The sequence below is a fragment of the Mytilus californianus genome, unplaced genomic scaffold (assembly GCF_021869535.1).
Source record: "Mytilus californianus isolate M0D057914Y unplaced genomic scaffold, xbMytCali1.0.p SCAF_17, whole genome shotgun sequence".
NCBI classification, from domain to species: Eukaryota; Metazoa; Mollusca; class Bivalvia; order Mytilida; family Mytilidae; genus Mytilus; species Mytilus californianus.
Genome location: NW_026262659.1, coordinates 5,073,183 through 5,099,856, shown reverse-complemented (window position 1 = coordinate 5,099,856; position 26,674 = coordinate 5,073,183). Strand labels below are relative to the sequence as shown.

The window sequence follows — 26,674 nt, the reverse complement described above, 5'->3', positions numbered from 1 at the left end:
GTGTAACATCACAACATAGAACGAAAAACTATAAAATATCAATTGAAATGGCTTAACTCAATCAAAAGACATATTAACACCAGTGAACATACACTGAACAAATAAATTTGATCTATGATAAAATGTAAATACAAAATAAATAAACTAAGGGAAGAATAATAAAAGTAACATGTTATACCGCTGTGAAATAACACTAAAATAGTGGTACATTCAAGGTATGGCTAGTTCTTTACCCTTGTAAAGTAAGTAATTAATACTGTTTTTATACATTGTATAAGTCTAACATGATATAACAGGACATTCATACTCTTTTATCTTATCCTGTTACCTCAGATAATTCTTTTTCGAAAATAACCAAAAAAAAAGCCTGACTTATTATAATTACCTTATATGGTACAATTCAATATGATCAATACAAGATTGTAGTTTTCATTGAAATTACGTTTGTTTCATTCAAAATACACCCGTTTTTTAAATTTTCATAAACATTAATAGGTTATTTGAAATGTATAGTATGTAAAAATATACCTGGGTATCCAGGGTCACGAATATAATTTTATATCAGTACTTTTTATAGCTATAAACAATATTCAGATTTATAATGTATAACTATTGTAGTCAATGTAAAACAAAGGGATAACTTTTTTAAGATGGAAAAAAATGATCCTATATTTAGTTCTCACTGTAATTGCCCAATTTTTTAAATTCAGTTTTTGACCATAAATTTTTTATAAACACTGTAAACCCAGAGAAAATTTTTGTGGATTTTCAGATTCATTTTAAATAATAGGTATAATCGAAATAAAATTAATATTTTCAACTTCTATGTTCTAAGGAAAACAGTTAATCTAGTAGATCAACACGATCATCATGAAAATGAATATCTATTGTCTACTGCTGGGTAAGGAGTTATATAAATCTGTCATAAACTATAAGTTCTGATCAGTTAATATTACTTACATTCATACACTTGTAGTAGAGATGTCCTACAATTTTTAATATTTTATTTAGAAATTTAAATTTTTAATTTTTTTGATTTAATTTTATGAACAATTGTTTATATCTTTAAAATGATCAGAAACTTATTTATGTGAAGGGCATGTTTCCTATATATATAAGTCAATATTTTATCTAGTACATGTATTGGTGTATCAGATTAACTTTAAATTGAATTGAAATGAATATTTTCTTCATTCATAAATAAATAAAGGGCCTCTCCGGCAGAGTTAACTTGTCAAAAGTTGTTCATTCTTGAATGAGTGTCAATGTATATGTCTTCAGTATTTTACCAAAACATTTGATTAATATGAATGAAATGAGATGTTGGATATACTTATATATGACAGCAAGTAAACAGCACAACAAATGAAAATAAAGGTCAACATTCTTATATATTGTTAAACACTGGACTACAGGGTGTCAAATTGTCTGGGAAACTTTTGTCCACACAACTGATCTTGATTCAAGTTAATTTTGAGGTTTCCATACAAAAGTTAATCAATCAGAACTTGTTATACTTGGGGCAATTTAGAATTTTGTTGTTGGATTGCTGTCTCAATAAGTCTCATTAAGTAATGTTCATATTCATATTGGATTCCTTTGTATTTTCTTTCTAAAAATAAGAATTTTGTGTTCCTTGGAATTAATTTTCATTCCTTTATTTCTGTTTCTTTATAACTTCAACTTGAAACAAAACTGACAGACAATTTAACAAAAAAAAAATTACACATCAAATCAAATAAGTCCACAGTAATTTGATGTATTTTTTTTATTCTAATTTTAATTCCTATTTTTTTTTCCTTTTTTTAATTGGGAGTTAGGGTCATTGGGTTGCTATCTAAGTGATATGTCCACATGACATCTCCTTTCATTTATATTCAAAAGGGTTGAAAGTTACAGTATACAGTAAAAGACTTTTAAAAATGATATAAACAAGTAAACTTATATACTATAAAATAAAGCTGAACAAATCAAACTTTAACCGAGGGAGATGTCAAGAGCAAAAATAAGAATCAAGCACTTCTGATCAATTGGATCTATCTTATTGTCTGGTTGTTGAAGCAAGCCTTCATCACTTCTTTAAAATAGATTTAACTTGAAGAAAAGCAGACATACATGTGAACTATAGAAAGAATAATAGACTATTATCCCCCCCCCCCCCCACATTCTGTATGTACCTGTCGTAAGTCAGGAGCCTGTAATTCAGTGGTTGTCATTTGTTGCTGTATATCATATTTGTTTTTTTTTCTTTTTTGTTTTATCAAGTATTCTCGTTTGAATTGTTTACATTCAGGGCCTTTTATAGCTGACTTTCCTAGGTTTTGCTGATTTTTGAAGGCCCTACAGTGACCTATAGTTGTAAAATTCTAGTCATTTGGTCTCTTGTGAAGAGTCATCTCATTGACATTCATACCACATCTTTTTGTTTTTATATTAGACAGACTGAAAGGCTTACTATATACAGTGCGTCAGCTTGATCAAATAGATAAAAATCAATCAATCTTCCTGTGTTAACCTTGATGTTTTATTATACATTTCAGTGTTAACATTAGTGATTGTAGAAGCAGAAAGATGCATGTCTTCATGGGAAGAATATGACTCAGAAACACAACTGTGCTGTGATTCTGGAGTAACATCCAAATTCAACAAACATGGACAGGAGTTAGATTGCTGTAGTGGTAAGTTTTGTGAGGATTTTACTTTTGAAACTGATTGGATATTTGTCATTATATAAGTTTCCTATTACGTAAACAGGAAGATGACAGTACAATTTTTTGAATAGTTCAAGGTCTCCTATAATATTATTGTGACAATTTGCACGTAAACAAAACAAATATTTTTATGATTCAGCATGTCTGAAAAAAATATTATACACATTGTGTATCATATAAACATCTAATCCACCAAAACTTTCAATAAGGAAAGGGAACATAGTAAGGACGGCCAATCCATAAGAATAATATGTTTTGGCACTGGTACCAACATTCTATGCGTGTCTTTTCAGACTGAACACTTTCATGTTCTAAAAATTAGTTCTACTGAATCTCATTTTCAGAAGCTATGTCAGCTTTTTATAAGAATGATATCTTAAATTCAATCAACATAAAACTTCTATGAAGAATGTTGTTCAGTTTTGTTTAGGTTTCTTTTTCTTATTGTCACATATACATAAAAAAGGATCACATGATCTACCAAGTTTCCTCCAAGAAAATAGACTACTATAATACAAAATAACACATGGTACAGATTGCTTGACTTTGTATAGACACTAGTAAATATATGACAATTAATGTAACAACCTTAATCATTGAATAAAAACAACAAAAAACACACATTGAACCCACTGGCTGAGACAAGATTTATAAATAAAATAATATCAAATCCATACTTTATTTTTGATCTTTAGAAAAAAGATTCATTGTTGACACTGAGATATGTTGTAAAAAGGATGTGTTCAAAAAGCTTGCAGAAGATGGTAAAGAAGTAAGCTGTTGTGGAGCTATCCCTTACCAAAAGTCACAAAAAGTCTGCTGCAATAACATCTTGCATGACAAAATTAATGGTAATATGGTAACTAAATAGATTAAGATTATAACACGATGTTGACTGCTGTACCCCTATTTTTTACATTTTTACCTATTACCGGGGTATGTCTTTTTGTTTTGTTCACACATCATTGTCAATATAATGGAATTTTCTGTGACTGTCATACAAGTGAGAGGTTTAGCTAGCTATAAAACCAGGTTTAATCCACCATTTCTACATAAGGAAATGCCTGTACCATTAGTCAGGAATATGAAAGTTGTTTTCCATTCGTTTGATGTGTTTGAGCTTTTGATTTTGCCATTTGGTAAGGGACTGTATTTTTGTTATTTTACTTTTTAGTGTTAATCTTAAAATGACCTTATGAAAGAATAAAATTAAATTAAAGATTACTCAAATTAGGTGATTAAATTTTAAACATTTTAGTAGTCTTAGAAAAAATTCACAATGAATGGTTTTTCAGGAGATCTTTTTTTTTCTTAACAGATATTGATGCCCTTGTTAAAAGATCAATCTATTTATTTCTATTAAAGATAAAACTTATTGAATTTTTTCAGTCCATCAAAGAAATTAATATAGTGGTTTATTTCTTTCATCATAGTGCAACTAATTCCAATGAGTCTTTATAGTATTTTTATTTTATTTCTATATCCAGGTATCAACAGTTGCTGTGGTTCAACACCTATTGACCAAAAAACAACAACTTGCTGTAGGGATAGAAATGGTAATAAAAAGTCACACAGCATAGGAACTCATAAGAAATGTTGTGGGGTTGAATATTACAACAAAACAACACATTACTGTAAATCCAGTAAGGAAGAAATTGTCCTACCCTTATTTAAATCCTTATGTAACAACACCGAGTATGACATTAGGAAACAGAAATGTTGCTCCACAATGTTACATAATGTCAGTGATAGTGATGAGCATTATAAATGTTGCGGCACAAAGTTGTATAATACAATTGATGAAAAATGTTGTGATGGAAGTTTTACCATACCACATGATACTGAGTGCTGTGAAAAAGGTATTTTTTTCTATTTTCTATTTATTGTATTTAAGATTTGTATTCCGAGATAGCTTTAAAAAAGTAGACTGATTCCTGTATGTTGGAAACCCTGGGATGAATGTACAAACACCTATGTTTGGATTGTTAGTGTTTAACCCCATGCTCAGCACTCTTGGCTATCATGTGGCGGCCAAATTTTATTGGTGGAGGAAGCCAAAGTGACCAGAGAAAATCATCTACCTTTGGCAGACAAACTGGCAATCCTAGTCAATTAACATCAGAGTTGAATTCACCTGCCACATGCAGGGTTCTAACTCACAACCTCAGTGTTGATAGGCTACAGTGATACTGTAGACTTATATCAACATCTATGAAAATTTAATAATCTCCTTTCTTGAAAATGTAATCTCTTTCACACATTTCTTGATTAATATTTCACTCAGAACTTGTTGGAGGATGAATACAAAGGTTGGAAAGCAAATACATTATCATTGAACAGACAACTTGTAGGGATGACCTCTGAAATTTTTTACTCAACTTTTGAAAATTAAGGGTCTGAATGTACAATTTTGACAACTGCATTCAATTTATTCTACAAAAACATATTTTTAATGTAGGCCATTACCATCCAAGTAGTCAGAAGTGTTGCAATGGGCTCCCTATCAACATAACATCATCAACAGAGGACTGTTGTGGGAATGGATTGTATGACAGTCAATACCAATCATGTTGTGGGAGTGTAATATACAACACATCCTCTCACCAGTGTTGTAAACCTGGTAAATAACTGATTAAGCACGGCAAAAATCACACTGATATAGAATATGAAAATTCTTTATTTATATGGTTATTGAAAGAGTATAACATCATTTCATTACTGATTAAGACCAGTAGTTTGTGTGGCTACATCATCTATTACACATTTGTTTCACTCCAATTAAAACTTAGTCATGACAAACTTTACGTGATGAAGTATTAAGAAATTGAAGCCCACAAAAAATAATTTATTTTTAATAGATTACGTATTGCATGCAAGCAGATTACTGTGTTGAGTTCTTCTCTGACTTATTCTTATGCAGTACACTCGGCCGGGTGTGGATGGTTTATACTGTCTCACGATTTGAGGAGTTACTATTCTTATTATTTTTTAATTATAAAGTTGTTGTTCCTATGATACTTTATTTTTTCACTAATTCTTATCACAGCTATCTTCATTTTACTTCATTTTAGATATAATTGTAGTTTTAAAATATTCATGCCGTCCACCCAAGTTTCATTGCCCATAACCACCCTGACATATTGTTTACCATCTCCCTCTTTGGAGGTTTGAAATCTAACAAGTAACTCATCAACTTGACAAAACATTAACTCAAGCTTCCTAAAATGGATTATTTCTGTGCAGTTTGCCATATAAGGAATCCATAATTTAAATATTAGGCATGCAAATGGGCTTTTTTATAGTAGAAATATTTTTTTTAACAGGAGGCGACATTATTGTTAAATCTTCTGAATACAAATGCTGCGGAAAAGCCAGTTATGACAGCCATGAAGATGTTTGCTGCACAAAACACAACTTCAATCATGAAACATTTAAAATAATTACAAAATCTGTTGAATACCATGACACATGCTGTGTTCCTTCTGACCTTGAGAAAAGTCAGTCCTATTCAAGTATTACACATAGATGCCAGCTGGGTGGTATTATTAATAAAACTGATATGTGTGGTAACGACCAATATAATGAGACCTCAGACCTATGCTGTGAAGGAGTTTTGGATAAGATGGGGTTAGATGAAGGAAGAGATTGCTGTGGAATAAAAAGTTATAACAAGACTACAAAGATCTGTTGTGACAACACAATTTACTTAAAAACAAACAAACAGAGGTAAGAAAATAATGTATTTTAATGGGGCTTCCAGTTACACTCACAATATTCTATCAAAGAATGCAAACATCCATGTTTTGTTGTGGAGTGTTGAAGTAATGTAAATGGGAAATACAAATAAAAACAGGGAAATAGTAAATACTTTATATAAAGAATAAAAGCTAAAGCTTTTGATATTCACAACAGCACATATTAACATTAAACATCCATAAACTTGGTTATAAGTCTGATGTAATATGAATTTTAAAAGTTTTCAAAGTCAGTAAACTAATTATATATAACATTTATTTATATCCCAGTATTTACATCTTGGGTAAGCTTACTTTCAAGTCTGCTTACAAATAAAATTTCTTTAAAAATAGATTTGAGTATATTTACTGCAAATATTTTAATACATTTAATCATTTTGGATTCTTATTTGGTTTTGGCAGGTTTTTTATTGTAGACTTTTTGTCAAACACAATCTGAAATTAAATACTGACTTTTAAATGTTTTACATTATATTAACAGCTGTCATCAAAATAGCATAGAGTATATAGATGAGATCCATCCTACACTGCCTAGGCATACAGACTATGGAATATGTTCTTACTGTTACTTACACCGCATCGAGAATGTCAAACTATTTCTGGAGTCAGCTACTAATCTATGTAAACAATTTGGTAAGTTTAAAATAAATTACTAGATTTGATAGAAAAATGCCAGAATTATTTTTAAACTATTATCATAATATTGAATACTGCCTTCGAATGCAAAAATATATCAAGTATTTGTAACAGTACATAAAACACTTGAAAACATTTGACATGCTGTAAAGGGACCACAAAACAAGATGTCTAAAGAAACATGTCTTTTTCTCAAAATTTTACAAAAAATACTATTTGAAAAATTCCCAATATTCTCACCATTTTCATAGCTTGACTAACAATACAAATAGACATTTAAAAGAATGTAAAAAAGACATTTTTGCTTTTTAAATAAAACATATCAGCTAAAATTATGTTGATTATAGAAAACATTTTAATTAAATTTTACTTTCAGTTCTGAAGATTGCTAATATAAACACGTCAATGGCTGGTAACACAACGACAGTGGATGGTATCATATGGAAAGATTTGATCTCTAAGGAAACTTTTAAAAAACAAAAGGTTCAATTCCAAGTACCTTGTACATGTCAACTGAACACAAGACCAATTATCCTTCTGACAGACCTGGATGATTATAGCAATCTGTTGAGATTAGGTGACAGTGACCTAATTATTCCATGGAGTAAAAGAGCAAGCAATTACCTGCAGAAAAAGGCAACACAGTGTGTAAATGACAAAAATAAATTTGTCTTTGACAAAGTGGCTGGGATCAAAATATCTATTGAATTAACAAAATCTGAAATGAAGTTATAACAACATCTCAAATTAGGTCAAGGAATTAAAATTCTTGTTTCCTATGAAAGTATAAGTTTCCTTACACTTGATTTCAAATATTTCCAAGAATTAGTTATAAAGTTTGCTATAGCTTATCATGAAAATAATTGTGATTTCCTAAAAAATAACAATGCCAATATACTTTTCATAGGACTCGAGCAAGATGTTAATACTACCAGCCAATGCTTTGCCAATTCCCCATTTAAAATATAACAATATTGTGGAAATCATATAAGTTTTAAGTCAAGAAATTATTTGGGAACTCAGATATCCCAAACAAAATGTAATTAATAAGTCGCATTATATATGTTTTAAATCAAGCAAATTTCACAAAACACCTTCTATTTTTGGAGAACTGGTCATAAGAACTAGGTCAGAGAGGTGGATATTGGTAAAGCTAGTTTAATTATACTCAGGTTGTAGGATGTTGAAGATAGTTGATGGACTGTATGAAAAAATCTATGTGAAATCTCAAAGACAAGCAAAATCAGTTCTTAATCTAATATCATTTTGTTTGTAATGACAAATGTTGATAGGGCTTTTTGCTTTGTATTATGTTAATATACTGCCATCATCAATATCATTAAGTTTATGTCCATCTCATATGTGTGTTAGTCTTATTTGACTGTAAAATGGCCTATTTATCAACTTCTCATTTTACTATCATGCATTGTTGTAAATATACATGTTTATTTATGTAATATTACATTTTATAATAAAAGTGTTTTAGATCCTTGATTGTTGTGGCTTATAATAAAATTTCTATAAAAGGCAATTTCCAATTGTAAATTATTGTTACCATAATACCTGTAAGTGTAAATCATAATTATCATCATTAAATTGTTTTCCTTTCCAAAAGAGCTGTATATACATCTACAACAGGATTAACAGAAAACAAGATAGTTAAGTTTAATATTCCACAGCTTCTGTTTCCTTTCATGATTTTCTTAACAGAGGGTCATATTGCTTACAAAGATGTTATATAACCAAGGGTTCCAAATTGTAAAGCTGAAGTCATCCCTTTGAAAGTTTTATAGAGGCAATCTTAATTTGGTTGATTGTTATGGAATATTTGTCATAGATGACCATGGATATGTTTCAATTGTCAGAACCACAATCCAGTCCTCTTTTCCATGATTGAGACATCATCGAATGTGACTTATCACCTAATGTCTGCTTGCAAGGAGTTCTAAAACAAGTGCCACTAGTGGAGAAGGAACTGCTTATCCTTGAACTAAGGTTCAAGTTAGTCAATATTTATAATTCTGTGATGTGTCTGGTTCAAGATAGTCAATATTTATAATTCTGTGATGTGTCTAGTTCAAGTAAGTCAACATTTAGAGTTCTGTGATGTGTCTGGTTCAAGTTAGTCAACATTTAGTTTTTTGAGAGGTGTCTGGTTCAAGTTAGTCAACATTTAGAGTTTTGTGATGTGTCTTGTTCAAGTTAGTCAATATTTAGTTTTCTGTGATGGGTCTTGTTCAAGTTAGTCAATATTTAGTTTTCTGTGATGTGTCTGTTTCAAGTTAGTCAATATTTAGTTTTCTGTGAGGTGTTTTGTTCAAGTTAGTCAATATATAGTTTCCTGTGGGGTGTCTGGTTCAAGTTAGTTAATATTTAGTTTTCTGTGATGTGTCTGGTTCAAGTTAGTCAATATATATTTAGTTTCCTGTGGGGTGTCTGGTTCAAGTTTGTCAATATTTAGTTTTCTGTGATGTGTCTGGTTCAAGTTAGTCAATATATATTTAGTTTCCTGTGGGGTGTCTGGTTCAAGTTAGTCAATATTTAGTTTTCTGTGATGTGTCTGGTTCAAGTTAGTCAATATATATTTAGTTTCCTGTGGGGTGTCTGGTTCAAGTTAGTCAATATTTAGTTTTCTGTGATGTGTCTGGTTCAAGTTAGTCAATATATAGTTTCTTGTGAGGTGTCTGGTTCAAGTTAGTCAATATATAGTTTCCTGTGATGTGTCTGGTTCAAGTTAGTCAATATTTAGTTTTCTGTGATGTGTCTGGTTCAAGTTAGTCAATATATAGTTTCTTGTGAGGTGTCTGGTTCAAGTTAGTCAATATATAGTTTCCTGTGATGTGTCTGGTTCATGTTAGTCAATATTTAGTTTTCTGTGATGTGTCTGGTTCAAGTTAGTCAATATTTAGTTTCTTGTGAGGTGTCTGGTTCAAGTTAGTCAATATATAGTTTCCTGTGATGTGTCTGGTTCAAGTTAGTCAATATTTAGTTTTCTGTGATGTGTCTGGTTCAAGTTAGTCAATATATAGTTTCCTGTGGGGTGTCTGGTTCAAGTTAGTTAATATTTAGTTTTCTGTGATTGATCTGTTAGTTAACATAATATACAAATATACTAAAAGAAAGCTGCAGATCTACTGCATCTACAAAAAAGTCTTAATAATTACATATTTTATTAAGTTTTCTATGTCCAAGTACTTTAATTCCTTAAAAACTAGGTCATACCTAATGAAATGCAAACTTGATCTGTCAGTAATTGTTATACACAAATATACCAATAAAATGCTCCGCTGGGGCGCAGCTTGATACGACTGCAGAGGTCTAACCCTGAACAGTTGGGGCAAGTATGGACACAACATTCAAGCTTGATACAGCACTGAATTTGGATTGTAATTAAATATTTGACACAGCATAGGTTTCTGACACAGAATGAATGTGGTCTAAGAACTTAAAATTTTTTAATTTACCTATTCAAACCATATCATTATTATTTGCTTTTATATATAAATCAGAAATAACCAATTTAAAATGGAAAATTTTAAAGAAAAAAAAGGAGAAAAAAAATCCCCCCCCCAAATTTTTTTAACCCCCTTATGATTCATCACCCCCAAACTCAATCCCAGCTTTCCCTTTGTGGTATGGTACCTTACAGTACAATTTCAGAGAGATCCATACACTTGAACACAAGTTATTGTCTGGAAACTAGAAAAATGCTTGTTTTTTGGCCCCTTTTTGGCCCCAAATTCCTAAACGTTTAGGGCAATTACCCCCAAACTCAAACCCAGCTTTCCCTTTGTGATATGGAACCTTGCAGTACAATTTCATAAAGATCCATACACTTACACACAAGTAATTGTCCTGAAACTAAAAAAATGCTTGTTTTTTTGCCCCTTTATGGCCCCTAGTTCCTAATATTTTGAGGGAATTACCCCCAAAATCAATCCCAGCCTTCCCTTTGTGGTATGGTACCTTGCAGTCCAATTTCAGAGAGATCCATACACTTGAACACAAGTTATTTGTCTGGAAACTAGATAAATGCTTCTTTTTGGCCCCTTTTGGCCCACTATTCCTAAACGTTTTAGGCAATTACCCCCAAACTCAATTCCATCTTTCCCTTTGTGATATGGAACCTTGTAGTACAATGTCAGAGAGATCCATACACTTACACACAAGTTATTGTCATGAAACTAGAAAAATGCTTGTTTTTTGCCCCTTTTTGGCCCCTAAATCCTAAAATTTGGAGGCAATTACCCTTAAAATCAATCCCAGCATTTCCTTTGTGATATGGAACCTTGTGGTACAATGTCAGAGAGATCCGTACACTTACACACAAGTTATTGTCATGAAACTAGAAAAATGCTTGTTTTTTGCCCCTTTTTGGCCCCTAATTCCTAAAATTTTGAGGCAATTACCCCCAATATCAATCCCAGCATTCCCTTTGTGATATGGAACCTTGTGGTACAATGTCAGAGAGATCCGTACACTAACACACAAGTTATGTCTGGAAGTTACAAAAATGCTTATTTTTGGCCCCTTTTTGGCCCCTAATTCCTTAACTGTTGGTACCATAACCCCTAAAATCAATCCCCACCTTCCTTTTGTGGTATTGAACCTTATGGTAAAATTTCATAGAGATCCATTCACTTAAACTAAAGTTAGAGTGCGAAAACCAATGTGTCTTCGGACAGTTTCACAAGTAAATTGATGTCAATTTTGATTTTGCGGTACCCTCATATTTGGTTAACCACAGGATACAAATGTTAACATAAGCATGCTAACCTTTCTGAGCAGGCTTATCACAAGATATTCTTCAGTCAATGATTATATGTTCAGTAATAGCATTTCTAAAAGTCTCTGAGTAAAATTGATGATACATTATAAATACAGTGGTGCCAGTATTATAAGGAAATCATGGCAATGACTTGATAATGACTCCTATTCAACACATATTTGATTTTAAAGGTTAATTTAAGTCATTACCTTCTTTTTGAACTTTTAAAATAGTTTGGCTCAACTAAATGAGAAAATAATGGAGTTTACTAAAAAAAAAAATCTTTTATAAACAAGAAAGGTTTTTTTTTTTAGTTTTTATACTATGCAAAATTTTGCAAATCTATTTTAACAACTATAACAGATCTATAGAATCTGGTACTGATAATGATAAATAAATGATGATTTTTTTTAAAAATGTTATGTTCTAGCTGTTAAAAAAATTTTGTACAGCTACCATTATTTAAATATGCATTATTTTTAATACATCATGAAAAGTTTCTAAGTGCTATAAGTATAGGAGGAGTTATAAGAACTAAACATGTACTCTATTACCCAAAGCCAACATACATTATAACTTAGCAAAATTCAGATTTTCATTTTTTGCCAACTGACACAAAAACTGTGTGAGTCAGTGAAAGGTTGAAAACTCTGAGGCCCATATAATGAAATAATGACCTTTACTGTTTGAAAACAGTTTCTGGTTATTTCCATGAGTCAAAGGGTTAGCTTAGAAGTAGAAATTTTCATTTATGAATGCATTACCTCATACAGAAAAATCTGGTATGTTTTCAAATTCCAAATTGATGAATCACATATTCCCTTAGCATTTGTATTTTTCTAGCTGTTCCTACCCTAGTTTTTGTACTATTCCAAAGTCAACAGGTACATGATAGTACATTTAAAGTCTTTGCATACTAACCAAATAACATCCTATTACACGACCTAGTTAAAATAGTACTTGATTTTAAATTTCTTAGGGGTTTTCTTATCATGTCTTTGCAAATTGTTAATCTCATCAAAAAAACAATGAAACTAATTATGATCTACAACTTAAGAGACAATGATAGACAAGCATCCATTCAAATGGTCAACTCTAAATCAACCAGGTAATTGTTCTTAAAACTTGATGTAATGATATGACTTTGTTAAAATTAATCTATTTCAATTTGTTTCACACTTGGCAAATTACCACAATTTAGCTTGGTCAATCTTAAACTAGGTTCTTTTTTTATTCCTGTTTTTCAAGAATAAACTGTGACTTGACTGTAAAAGTTTCTCTCAAACTATTGCAATTCTTTAAAAATTCTGACCCAATTTTTGTCATCAAACCAAACTGTTCATTAGGTCAGATATTTTACCAATTCACCAGTAAATTGGTATCAATTTTTATTTTTTTAACACTGTTATATTTAGTTAACCACAGGGCACACAAAGTTATCTGGGCATTAATTAAACCACAAAGTATTTCTAAATTGCTGTGATAAGGATCTGCCACAAATAAATCATATATACCATGAACTGTATTATTAAAAAATAAATGTGGATTGTGTCCACATGTGTCCACAGATGATGCCCCCCCCCCCGCTTGCATATCATATACTGTGGATTGATTTATTTTCGTGGGAACCAATTTTCGTGGTTTGAGGAAAACTTGCATATTCGTGGATATTTTCCTAATTTAAACAGAGCTCAATTTAAATAGTTTTCACTGTTACAGTAATAACCTAATAAGAAAATAATCTGATTATTTTTCCACAAATCAAAAGTCTACAAATTGAAGGAATTTATGAACAACAATTTTCTTTTATTAATGCATTACCTCACCCAGTAAAATCCTGGTGTATTCCCTTTCCAGAATTATGAATCACATTCCAAACACATAAACATATTTGCACTATGCTAGCTTAATTTTATCAAGGTTTCCATACTGTTGGCAAAACTACTTTACATATCAAATACATTTTTTAAATAGACTGTAATGACCCATTTATTATTACATACTGTTCCAGGTATTCAAATGATATTTAAAATGTCTAAAACAAAATATTAATTAAAAATTAAAGTAGAACCCAAAAAAATTATGGATTTCTTTTTTTTAATTTTGCTAATTCATCCCTAAATCCAATCTATATATGCTTTGTTTTATTGCCTATCTGCATGCCCTATTTGGCACAAGTACCCTATTGATTACATGTGACGACATTTTAAGGAGGTCAAAAATAAGGACTGGGTTAAACAAAAAAAAATTCAACCTTGTTTAAATTATAAGTGCTTAATAAATAAACAAAATACAACAAATTCAATCAAACCTTTTAAAAATTAAAATTTTTATGATTTGACTGCAACCCAGCCAAGATTTGTACAAAAAATCTAGATTTTTGTTGTGGAATTTCAGACAATTTAAGGGAAGATCTACTGTAAATCAGTCAAGTCATGACTTTAAACATTCTTAATATTTTAATAATAGCAATATTTTGATAGTTGTAACTTCTTATTTTTATTAAAAACATATAATTCTTAAATCCCATACTAATTGTATTTTTATTGCTTCAATTATCATTTAAGTTTAATAAATGATATTCACACTTCAATACCTTCCAAATAAAATTTTTCATTAACTTAATTATTTTCATAACCATACATCGTCAAAGACTTATTAACCCCTAACTGGAGATGCCAGTCATCTCGTATAATACTGGCTTTGAGGTATGGTTCAATTCCTGATTGGCTCAAACCAAAGACTTTACAATAGACCACTTTCCAGTTATGTCCTTCACTGGAAAAGTTCTCAATTATGCGCGCATGTATGACGTCATTAACCAGATAGAGGAGACCACCTATTTACTTGCACTATCAAAGTTCATCAAGTGTTTTTGTGATCGTCATTATGCAGGATAAACTAGAAATAATGTTTATTCCTTATGTACCTAATCACAATTCTCTAATGCAGCAGTGCTGATTATCAATTATAAGATTTTAATTTGCTGAACAATTTGTGCAATATAGCACATATTTTTTTCAACCACTCGCTCAACATGGGAAGGAAGTGGCGATGCCCCTAAATGCATGAATGATGCTCACTCAAACCAAACTTTTTGATGGAAATGCAACGAACTTGAAAGTGGTCTGTTAGTATATGTTACTGAGTGCTAAACAAACTAAGAGTTAAGATTAAATTGTTTTCATCTAATTCTATAGTCATTAGAAGTTTTATTTAAGACATTTTCCATGATATACTTATTCATATGCACAAATAATAATATAATACTGTATCTAATCCAATCCCACCAGGTGTACCATGTAATAAGATGTATTACTACTGAAAATTGCCTTGTGAGCTTGCATATTTGACGTATTTTAGCTACTGGACATATCAGCAGACTTCAATCAATCACACAAACATTATACCTTGAGATTTAGCAAGAGTTTTAGTTTCTCAGTTAGAGATTATACTTACTTTCCAGGGGCGGATTTAGGGCCCCCCCCCCCCCCCTTTTGTGGGGAAAATATTGTTGATTATATAGCGAATCACTGAGGCATGACTCTGAGGCAGTCAGTGCCCCCGCTAATGAAAATTTCTGGATCTGCCACTGCTTTCTTTATCATAATAGATGTGTCCAAACATTTCTGCTGAAAACTTTAACACTTTAATGACATTATACCCAGTTCTCCTACAGATCATTTTCTAGCACAAACAGAAAGCTAAAACATTGAATAAACTCACAAAAAGAGATCCCCTGCCCTGCAAAACTATTAGTACATTGCAGTAAGTATATTTAATTATCTCCCCTTCAATAGGTTAGCCAGGAATTTTATTCCTTTATGCACATCCTCAGGAAGTGCTCTACAACTGTGCAAAGTTTTATCAATATCTGTCAAGCAAATTAGAAAGAGTTTGGCTTACAAGGCACATGGACATACAGTCAGACAGAGTGATTCCTATATTCCCCAAAAATCTTTCTTTTAAAGAAGGCAAAAATGCTTGAGTGTATTAGGGCAAAGCAATCTTTAATTGAAATAACCTGTAACCTTGCAATAACAGACCGTCAAACACATATGAAGAAGAAAGTATATAATAATAAGATTAGAAGTAATACCCTAAAGTACAATCAAATCATACTCCAGATTTGTTACAAGTATTTTCCATAGGAAATTCTGTGTTGTTGAAATATTTTAAACCTCCCACTAATATGACTTCTAGTTCCTGTCAAAATATATTGTAGAGATCAAGACTGTCACTTTGATGTACCTTTATTATTTTCTAAAGATCTGCAGCTGGTAAATAATTTAAAGGAGTGTAAAAAGAGAAAGGTGACATATTCTGTTGGTATTAGCACACTTAAAGAACTCAAGCTTGAATCACATAAGAAATTACGTCCTTCAGTATTTTGAGAATCAAAAGATCTGAACAATGCATCAATAGGAACTGGTATCAATAATGAAATTACAGTCTAATTGACAGATCAAGCAAAATGATTTAAATTCTGCATCCTCAGTACTAATATAAAATGCAGAAAAATTTAAAAACATAATAAAAAACAAAACATGTATATTTTGATGGAAAATTTAAGTGTATAAATTCTCCTTTAATGAACAAATTGTTGAATAACACATTTTCATTATATTGTTGAAATATCAGAACAAACTATTTATTCAGATACTTATGGTTAGAGCACTAAGCAAGAGTAACGAACCCTACACAGGTATCCTTAAGTATTTTGGTCTCATTATTTCAGTGGTAATTGAGAATTAAAGTGTTGATTAAAAAAGATCACATTACATAACAAAAGGACCACCTTACAAAAGTCCAAGTGATCTTAAGAGTAGAAACTGAAAAATCAGATGGACTTTCAATATATATCTTTTGAGTCATAGACAACAATCATTACCTGGATGTTCAGTTTCAATGGACTGACCAAAAAATAAAAATAAACAATTCATATCCTAACAGAAGGACAGAAAATATTTATGACTATTATGTCACTAGACTTGAATTTTCAAATATAAACAAAAATATTTTTTACTTGTTATCTTGATGAAAACAATAAATAAAGGATTGGATCAACTGTCCTTGAATTTCCTGTTTATTTACCTTTGGAAATTTGGCAAAATGTCTAGAGCAATTTTTTAAATATGTTACTCATCACCATTTAAGCAATAACTGAAATGAGATTCTGCATGTTATAGACGGAGGCTTAAAAAATAAAAAGGAAACAAAGACCTTATTGCTTTTTAGTCCAATCTGGAAAAAACAGTTACTAATTAGACAGCTTCCTGTTGGGGTCAAGTGTCTTAAAACATAGATTACTAGTAATGAGCTGAGGGAGGAAAAAGTTTAGAAAGCAAACATTTTGAATGTTTGATGTCTTATGAACTATTTTTTTTAAGACAAATTAAAGTAAAAAAATGTTTTGTTCGAAGACTTTACGATGGTTAAACATGTCTCTTAAAAAAGTTTAATACACACTACATTGTTTCAACATTGATTATTGCTTGTTTGGTTTTAAATGCCACTTTCAGCACTATTGTGTTATCTCGTGGTGGTCATTTTTCGAAGGAAGCCGGAGTCCCTGGAGAGAACCACCGACCTTTGGTAGGAAAACTGACAATCCTTGTCAATTAAGATTGGAGTCAAGCGCACCTATTGTTTCAACAGGGCCCCAGATAGCTTCGACTGGTTTGTGTGATGAGATTAAAAAGATGTGTAATATCAGAACTAATCAGGATTGGAATGAATAGCAGTAAGGTGTATTTAAACAAATTTTTCTTTGACTATAACAGACATTGAAACACAGGTTTCTGACCACTAAACACTACATTTTATGCTAGATTTCAGGTATAAACAAAAAACAAATGTTGATAATAACTAGCCTAGAGGTTTCATTGGAGAATAATTTTGAGAATGCTTAAATGATTTATATATTTTCAAATAAGAAGAGATGTAGGGGATATGCCAAAGAGACAGCAAATTTACAAAAGAAATAACCAAAAGACATCTCAGGTGCAGATCTATGATTTTTGAAAGGGGGAGGCATAACTCCCAAAAACATATTAAATACTGCAGAGCTTAGCAAGTTAATTTATTTGGACTATTTTATGCTAAAAAATCCTATAAATTGTGAGAAATATGATGTTGTTTTTTTTGGCAGTCAAGCACATATGTAATTATGGTGAGGTTTTTGAGACCTCAATCCTCCCCCTTTTTAATCTTGATAAGCAGTCTACAAAGACACAAAAAAGAACAAACAATAAAAATCAGTGATCAAACAAGGGAAGTAAATACAACACATTATCAAACTATATATCAATACTTGCACTTATGATTGATTGATTGGTGTTTAACACCACTTTCAACACTATTGTGCTATTAGTGGCGGTCAGTTTTTATTAGTGGAGGAAGCCGAAGTGCCCGGAGAGTACCACCGACCTTCGGTAGGAAAACTGACAATCCAAGTCAATTAAGATTGGAGTCAAGTGCACCTGCCACTTGCGGGATTCGAACTCACAACCTCAGTGTTGAATGGCTAGTGATACAGTAGTTCGACTACTTAGACCACTCGGCCACCGAGGCCCCCTTGCACTTATGAGTAGTAATCATACAGCAACCTCATAAACAGTAAAGCCAGACATGGTTTTGTACAACGCCAAGAACATACCTATGCATAATTTCAAAGCTAAAATTAAATGAACATTTCTAGTCCTGCTTACAAAACAGACACAATCTTCAAAAAAAAAAAATGGAGAATGTGTCCATGGAACACAGATTATGCTCCCAGTTGCAAATAACGTTATAAAGGGAAATAACTAGAGAACTGTAAAAGTGACGTCACCCAAAATCAATTTGATCTGTGTTTTGTGGTAATAAGTATTGTGTATAAGTTTCATAAGATTTGGTTAAGGCAAACTAAAGTTAGAAAATGGAAACGAAAAATTCAGCATTTTTTCCATTTTTAAAGGGGTATAACTCCAGAATGGTCAAAGTGATGCCACCCAAATTCAAAATTGATCTGAGTTTGTGGTAATAAGCATTGTGTATAAGTTTCATAACATTTTGTTGAGGCAAACTAAAGTTAGAGAATGAAAACCAATTTCTGGATGTACTTACGTACAGACGGACAAGCATAAACCTTAATGTCCCCGCTTACGGCGGTGGCATAATTATTCAAATCAAAGCATTTTACAAGAATTTTTTAGCACAAAATTTGCACAGTTTTTTTAAAGATTTATTTTAGTAATGGTGGCATCTGGAGTTGTCAACAGTGGTACTGGCATATTTTTGTTGTACAAATTTATATATAGGTTAAAGTGGTTTTGCACATTTAATTATATATCCACACTGCTAACAAATTGTAATTTTTGGTAAAATGGTTATGTTTGTTCCTTAAATCACATTGACATCTGCACTGATAAGGCTAAGCATATTATTTATCAAGACTGTATATAGTATATATAAACAGGACTAAGGACTAGGACCAATGTCAATCTAAGGTAATGTAAGGTGTAAGCTCCCTAGTTCATCATTGAAGATCTTCCAGCAACTGTCAAGATGAAGAGCAGTGATAAAAGTGCTTTTCCATTGATCAGCTGTTGATATGTTGGTTAGACTGATCATTTTTAAGACACCAAAAAAGAATATACTCCAGAAACTGAATTAATTTGTTTTAAAGATATTTGTTACAAAGAAAGATATAATGTGTCATACATTATCTAGTATTCAAAATAGTTCTTCAACCATTGAACCACTTAAGAATATTTCTGTAATCTGTCTATAAAAGTGCTTTGAGCACCCATGACCTCTAGAATTATCGGTCAAATAATAGCAAATACTTAAGAATAGAAACAGAGCAGAATTAAAAGGAGAAAAGGATTGTTTTCTGTAAGAAAAACCATTATATAACTAGCTAATAATGTATACTAGGAAGTATACCATTTTTATAGTAATAATGTTCAATGTCAGATTTAACCTATAAAATATCTATTATCAGAAAATGTATAATAAAATTCAAGCTAAACAATGTTCCACATGATCTTAAAGGAATATAGACCTTTGAAATACATTTACTGAAAACCCTTAATTTTTTAATTGTGTACCAGTATTTTCTCTGTAGACATTTAAGATTTCACAATTAAATTTGAACATAAATATCACTCCCTGATTTTGTCACATATGACAATACAAAAAAAAATTAATATTTTTCTGATGGTAACAATACACCAGTAGGACGCTATTAAATAAAGACTTGTTTATGCAAATTTTTCAACACAAGATCAACTGACTAATTCATTTCGATATTTACTGGTAGACAGTTATGACACAGACTGACCAATAGGACACTCAGTACCGGTATATTACTTTCTAGAATAAAAAATGTATTGAAAACTGACTTGCTTATGCAAATTTTTCAACATAAGATCAACTGACTCATTCATTTCCAACATTACTGATAGACAGTTTTGACCCAGACTGATCAATAGGACACTCAGCATATTACTTTTTTAAAATACAAAATGTATTACAAACAAACTTGCTTATACAAATTTTTCGTCACAAGATCAACTGACGGACACTCAGTATATTACTTTTTTAAAATACAAAATGTATTACAAACTTGCTTATGCAAATTTTTCATCACAAGATCAACTGACTCATTCATTTCCATAAGTACTTGTAGACAGTTATCACCCAGACTGACGACCAGGGTATGTAAACAAAATAAACTAGACATCAGTATCAACCCTTATATAACATCAAATTAACATTTATCCAGGTGAACTTTCATGCCAAAGCAAAACACTTTAAATAGTATCTAAAAGTACAAGTATTCTTTAAACATTTAAAAGACATTAATCATGTAAAGATATTTCAAAAACAAATTCAAGTATTCTTTGGTCGCAATTTTATAGTAAACAAGAAATGATTGTAACAGGATGCTGTTACGAAGTCTCCCAAACGAAGCTCCCATAATTCGTAATTCCCAGGGTCGCCTGACATTGGGCAACGTCCATTGAAAATTGGTTTGGTCCAGTAAAGTTATATGCATTAGTGATGCCTAGGGACTAACCTTGTATATCATTCAAATCATCTTGGCATGACAAACCAGAATATATATGGTTTAGGGGTGGGGATCTCAACCATTTACAAGATACTAGAATATTGGGGGTGGGGAGGAACCCCTGGGGACTGGCCCTATACGTCATTCAAATGTTCATTACATGACGAACAGGAATATATATGGTTTAGGGGTGGCGATCTCAACCATTTACAAGATATTAGAACATTGGGGGTGGGGGGAACCCCTGGGGACTGACAGTATACGTCATTCAAATGTTCGAGACATGACAAATAGGAATATATATGGTTTAGGGGTGGGGATCTCGACCATTTACAAGATATTAGAACTTTCTCAAATGGCAGGGGGTCGGGATGACCCCTGGGGACTTACCCTGTATATCATTCAAACCATCTCAGCATGACAAACCAGAATATATATGGTTTAGGGGTGGGGATCTTGACCACTTAGAAGATATTAGAACTTTCTTAAATGGCAGGGGGTGGGGGTGACCCCTGGGGACTTACCCTGTATAACATTTGATGTGCTTTATCATGACAAACCAGAATATATATGGTTTAGGGGTGGGGATCTCGACCATTTACAAGATATTAGAACTTTCTTAAATGGCAAGGGGTGGGGGTGACCCCTGGAGACTAACCCTGTATTTCATTTGATGTGCTTTATCATGACAAACCAGAATATATATGGTTTAGGGGTGGGGATCTCGACCATTTACAAGATATTAGAACTTTCTCAAATGGCAAGGGGTGGGGGTGACCGCTGGGGACTAACCCTGTATAACATTTGATGTGCTTTATCATGACAAACCAGAATATATATGGTTTAGGGGTGGGGATCTCGACCATTTACAAGATATTAGAACTTTCTCAAATGGCAGGGGGTCGGGATGACCCCTGGGGACTTACCCTGTATATCATTCAAACCATCTCAGCATGACAAACCAGAATATATATGGTTTAGGGGTGGGGATCTTGACCACTTAGAAGATATTAGAACTTTCTTAAATGGCAGGGGGTGGGGGTGACCCCTGGGGACTTACCCTGTATAACATTTGATGTGCTTTATCATGACAAACCAGAATATATATGGTTTAGGGGTGGGGATCTCGACCATTTACAAGATATTAGAACTTTCTAAAATGGCAGGGGGTCGGGATGACCCCTGGGGACTAACCCTGTATATCATTCAAACCATCTTAGCATAACAAACCAGAATATATATGGTTTAGGGGTGGGGATCTTGACCACTTTCAAGATATTAGAACTTTCTTAAATGGCAGGGGGTGGGGGTAACCCCTGGGGACTAACCCTGTATTTCATTTGATGTGCTTTATCATGACAAACCAGAATATATATGGTTTAGGGGTGGGGATCTCGACCATTTACAAGATATTAGAACTTTCTTAAATGGCAGGGGGTGGGGGTAACCCCTGGGGACTAACCCTGTATTTCATTTGATGTGCTTTATCATGACAAACCAGAATATATATGGTTTAGGGGTGGGGATCTCGACCATTTACAAGATATTAGAACTTTCTCAAATGACAGGGGGTGGGGATGACCCCTGGGGACTAACCCTGTATATCATTCAAACCATCTTAGCATGACAAACCAGAATATATATGGTTTAGGGGTGGGGATCTTGACCACTTACAAGGTATTAGAACTTTCTTAAATGGCAGGGGGTGGGGGTGACCCCTGGGGACTAACCCTGTATTTCATTTAATGGGCTTTATCATTTAGAACATTTTCAATTAAAAAGTTTGTGTCTATCACGAACGGTTTTCAATTTATAATCATTTGAAAATTTAAAAAAATAAAATCCCATAGGGTTCTATAGTAAAACCCTCTTTTCTTTTTGACCCTCAAAGTACCCCTTTATAAACCCCATTGCAAAAACAAAACCCTGATTGCACCACTAGACATGTTAGTCTAACATATTGTGAAACCCTAAGTTAATCAGACAAGTGGTTTTGGAGAATGGGTGCGAACAAGTTCAAATTTAAAAGCGGCGGAAGAAGAAGAAGAAGAAGAAGAAGAAGAAGAAGAAGAAGAAGAAGAAGAAGAAGAAGAAGAAGAAGAAGAAGAAGAAGAAGAATAATAATAAGAACTGAGCAAAAACAATAAGTCTTCCCAAACTTCGTTTCTTTCTTAAATGGCAGGGGGTGGGGGTAACCCCTGGGGACTAACCCTGTATTTCATTTGATGTGCTTTATCATGACAAACCAGAATATATATGGTTTAGGGGTGGGGATCTCGACCATTTACAAGATATTAGAACTTTCTCAAATGACAGGGGGTGGGGATGACCCCTGGGGACTAACCCTGTATATCATTCAAACCATCTTAGCATGACAAACCAGAATATATATGGTTTAGGGGTGGGGATCTTGACCACTTACAAGGTATTAGAACTTTCTTAAATGGCAGGGGGTGGGGGTGACCCCTGGGGACTAACCCTGTATTTCATTTAATGGGCTTTATCATTTAGAACATTTTCAATTAAAAAGTTTGTGTCTATCACGAACGGTTTTCAATTTATAATCATTTGAAAATTTAAAAAAATAAAATCCCATAGGGTTCTATAGTAAAACCCTCTTTTCTTTTTGACCCTCAAAGTACCCCTTTATAAACCCCATTGCAAAAACAAAACCCTGATTGCACCACTAGACATGTTAGTCTAACATATTGTGAAACCCTAAGTTAATCCGACAAGCGGTTTTGGAGAACGGGTGCGGACAAGTTCAAATTTAAAAGCGGCGGAAGAAGAAGAAGAAGAAGAAGAAGAAGAAGAAGAAGAAGAAGAATAATAATAATAATAATAAGAACTGAGCAAAAACAATAAGTCTTCCCAAACTTCGTTTGGGAGACTTAATTATCGGTGCTCTGATGTCTGTATCACTCCTCTCAGCTCTTCATAAAATTGCATAGCACGGTTTAATTTTGTGACGTCAAATACATTAACCCAGACTATATAACTTGACTTGACATATCATGGACGTCTGACTTGACATATCATGGACGTCTGACTTGACATATCATGGACGTCTGACTTGACATATCATGGACGTCTGACTTGACATATCATGGACGTCATAATAAATGAGCAGACGTTGATAAGTTTGACCTGCTGGTGAAACAAAGAAAAACCTTTTTTTCTATCATGCAAAATACACAAATACAATCAGATTGTCATCTTATTTATATTGTATAATATCAGTTGCTCAACACGATATGAAGCCTTTTTGAACTCGTTTGCTGCGCTCACTTAACAAAAAGCTTCATATTTTGACATACAATATCTATATGCAGACCACCTGATAATCGCTACCTATCTAGAGAATTACATAATTATATCATAATTTCCTATAAGAGTATCTTCTGAGGATATCAAATGTCCCCTGAATATATGGTATTAAGTACAAATGCAGAATTCATATAAATGTTAGATAAATCAAAGTAGAATTTTTCTAAAGAAAGCAATAAAAAGTTGATGTAAAAAAAAAGAAAAAAAAAAAGAGTATAATTTCTTCAACTTTCATGTTTTCCATTCCTTTTATCTTTTGTCTCAGGAGGAGAAATAAATGTTGAAATGCAACCACTCCTGACATTTAACAAAAGTTACATCAGGCATCACTCCTTAGCTGTCTCAATTAACCTTTGAACCTCAAAATGATTAATTATTTTGTCAGATCTGGTTAGGATGTATGAAAAGCTTAAAAATGCCTAAGATTGAAAGAAAAAAAAAACAAAAAAAAACCGATTTTTGTTCCCTTTAAAGCCAACTAGTTTATGTAAGTCATCCTAAAAAAAAAAATAAAAAAAAAAAATTCACATATAGGAAAACATTGTTGGCCTTTTGCTCTGAAAAAAATTACACAGTCATATTAAAAGTTTGTCAATATGTTAGTATTTTCAAATGATAGATGATATTCCTTGCTACCCAGTTTAACTGGAGATTAAATTTCAAACCTATATAAAAGAACCATAAAACTATATTTCAATACATTCCTACAACAAATTAAAAACAGTATACAGTAAAACTTTTGTATCTGAAGATCACCCTACTGATTAGAGAAAACTGACCTTATAGTGGCATGACCTTTTAATTGAGATTCAAAATGCAAAGATATTACTACAGCTGGACAAGGAAGGATGACTTGATGAGGCAGGTTTCCCCCCAATAGATGTGACTTTCAAGCAGGTTTGACTGTATATTGTGGATACATTATCATACATCCCATGAATTGGGGGATACTAATTTCAGTGGATTTTGTTGATACAGGTTAACCACAAATTGAAGTGTTCAACAAAATACAAGTTTTCCACAGGCTTAAATGATGAATTTATGAAAACAGAGAAATCAAGTATCAACAAAAGTATAATTTTAATTTTCCACAATCTAAAACTACATCGTCTAAAAAAACTGCGTTGTTCACCTGATTCTGAATCAATGTGTATCTTCAACAATGGCCAATCTCCAATATAGACTTGATTTTAATTCATAAAATCTCCTTTTTTGTTGTATTTAGTTTTTCTTTATTGACCATAGTTTTCCCCATAATTAGAAATGAGGGGGGGGGGGGGGGGGGGGAAATTATCATTAAGGGGCAATAACTCCTATAAGGAAAAGACTGACAATTTCAGCTATGTTAACTTATTCATAGATCTTGTCCAGCAGAACATTTTGCATTTAAAGTATCTCTCTATATAATATAATTTTCAAGATAATAGGCAAAATCAAAAACAAAAAAAAAATGGTTAAAATCATCTTTAGAGGCAATGACTTCTGCAAGGTCACTAACCACTTCAACCATGTTGTGAATTACTTGTAGATCTTGCTTTGTTGATAATTTTTGCATTAAAAGTTTCTGTTGATCTATAATACTTTTCAAGATAAAAAGTTAAAAGTTATCATTTGAGGGCAAACACTCCAATATGGAGTCGTCTAATAATATTGATCAAAATAGACAGTTTTTAAATCTTGTCATTCAAAATAATAGACAATACTTGCATTTAACTTCTATGATCTATTTTCAGTCTTGACTGCAATTTGTTTAACAAGCAAGATCATCAGACACTTTTTTAAACTATATAACTCAATGATGATTATGGTCAACTTTGGTTCCGAGGAGAAGGTTCATTTAAAGTTTACTGAAGATGGAGGATAATGGACAATGACAGCAAAAGACAGATGGATGAATAGTGATGAGAAAAGGGCCAGGTGAGCTACAATTGGTATCAACGAAAATATAAATGAATCTAAAGTATTCAACAGGTCTTGATAGAAGTTGTTATAAAAGTCAAACTTATTACGCTTTGTTTTATTGCCTATCTGCATGCCCTATTTGGCACAAGCACCCTATTGATTACATGTGACGACATTTTATGGAGGTTAAAAATAAGGACTGGGTAAAACAAACATGACCTTAACCTTGTTTAAATTGTTTAACAAAATACAACAAATTTAATTAACACTTTAAAAATTATAAACTGTTAACACAGAGATATGTCTCGCCTTTTTGTAATTTTGATAATGCAAATGTTGAAATTAAAATAACAATACTTTTAACATGTAAGTTATGCAAATATTCAAAGTCAATGAACCATGACTGAAGCTACATGGCTTAACAATCTCCATGGAAATGAGATGTGCCAATGCTAATGCAACTGCATACCAAATACCATTGACTTATCATAAGTCGTTCCCTTTAAACAAACCTAAACAC

The 26,674-nt window shown here is 32.3% G+C and overlaps 2 protein-coding genes across 10 annotated transcripts in view; one reads left to right on the top strand and one right to left on the bottom strand.

The window, feature by feature from the left end:
• The window catches only part of LOC127726277 (serine/threonine-protein kinase Nek1-like), a 100,482-nt gene that overhangs the window by 22,573 nt on the left and 51,235 nt on the right, over nucleotides 1-26,674 (bottom strand). The window lies entirely within an intron of this gene.
• LOC127726279 (uncharacterized) lies at nucleotides 829-8,594 on the top strand. The gene is made up of 7 exons (XM_052233593.1): nucleotides 829-2,678; nucleotides 3,407-3,562; nucleotides 4,199-4,570; nucleotides 5,170-5,331; nucleotides 6,035-6,437; nucleotides 6,948-7,099; nucleotides 7,479-8,594. The coding sequence occupies exons 1-7, from the start codon at nucleotides 2,576-2,578 to the stop codon at nucleotides 7,835-7,837; spliced, it is 1,707 nt and encodes a 568-aa protein (XP_052089553.1). The 5' UTR covers nucleotides 829-2,575; the 3' UTR covers nucleotides 7,838-8,594.

Excerpts from the sequence above, each read along its gene's own strand:
- LOC127726279 (XM_052233593.1), top strand. The coding sequence starts at position 2,576 with ATGTCTTCATGGGAAGAATATGACTCAGAAACACAACTGTGCTGTGAT. Across the intron at positions 2,679-3,406 it reads GGAGTTAGATTGCTGTAGTG|AAAAAAGATTCATTGTTGAC; the intron begins GTAAGTTTTGTG and ends TTTGATCTTTAG. Across the intron at positions 4,571-5,169 it reads TACTGAGTGCTGTGAAAAAG|GCCATTACCATCCAAGTAGT; the intron begins GTATTTTTTTCT and ends TTTTTAATGTAG.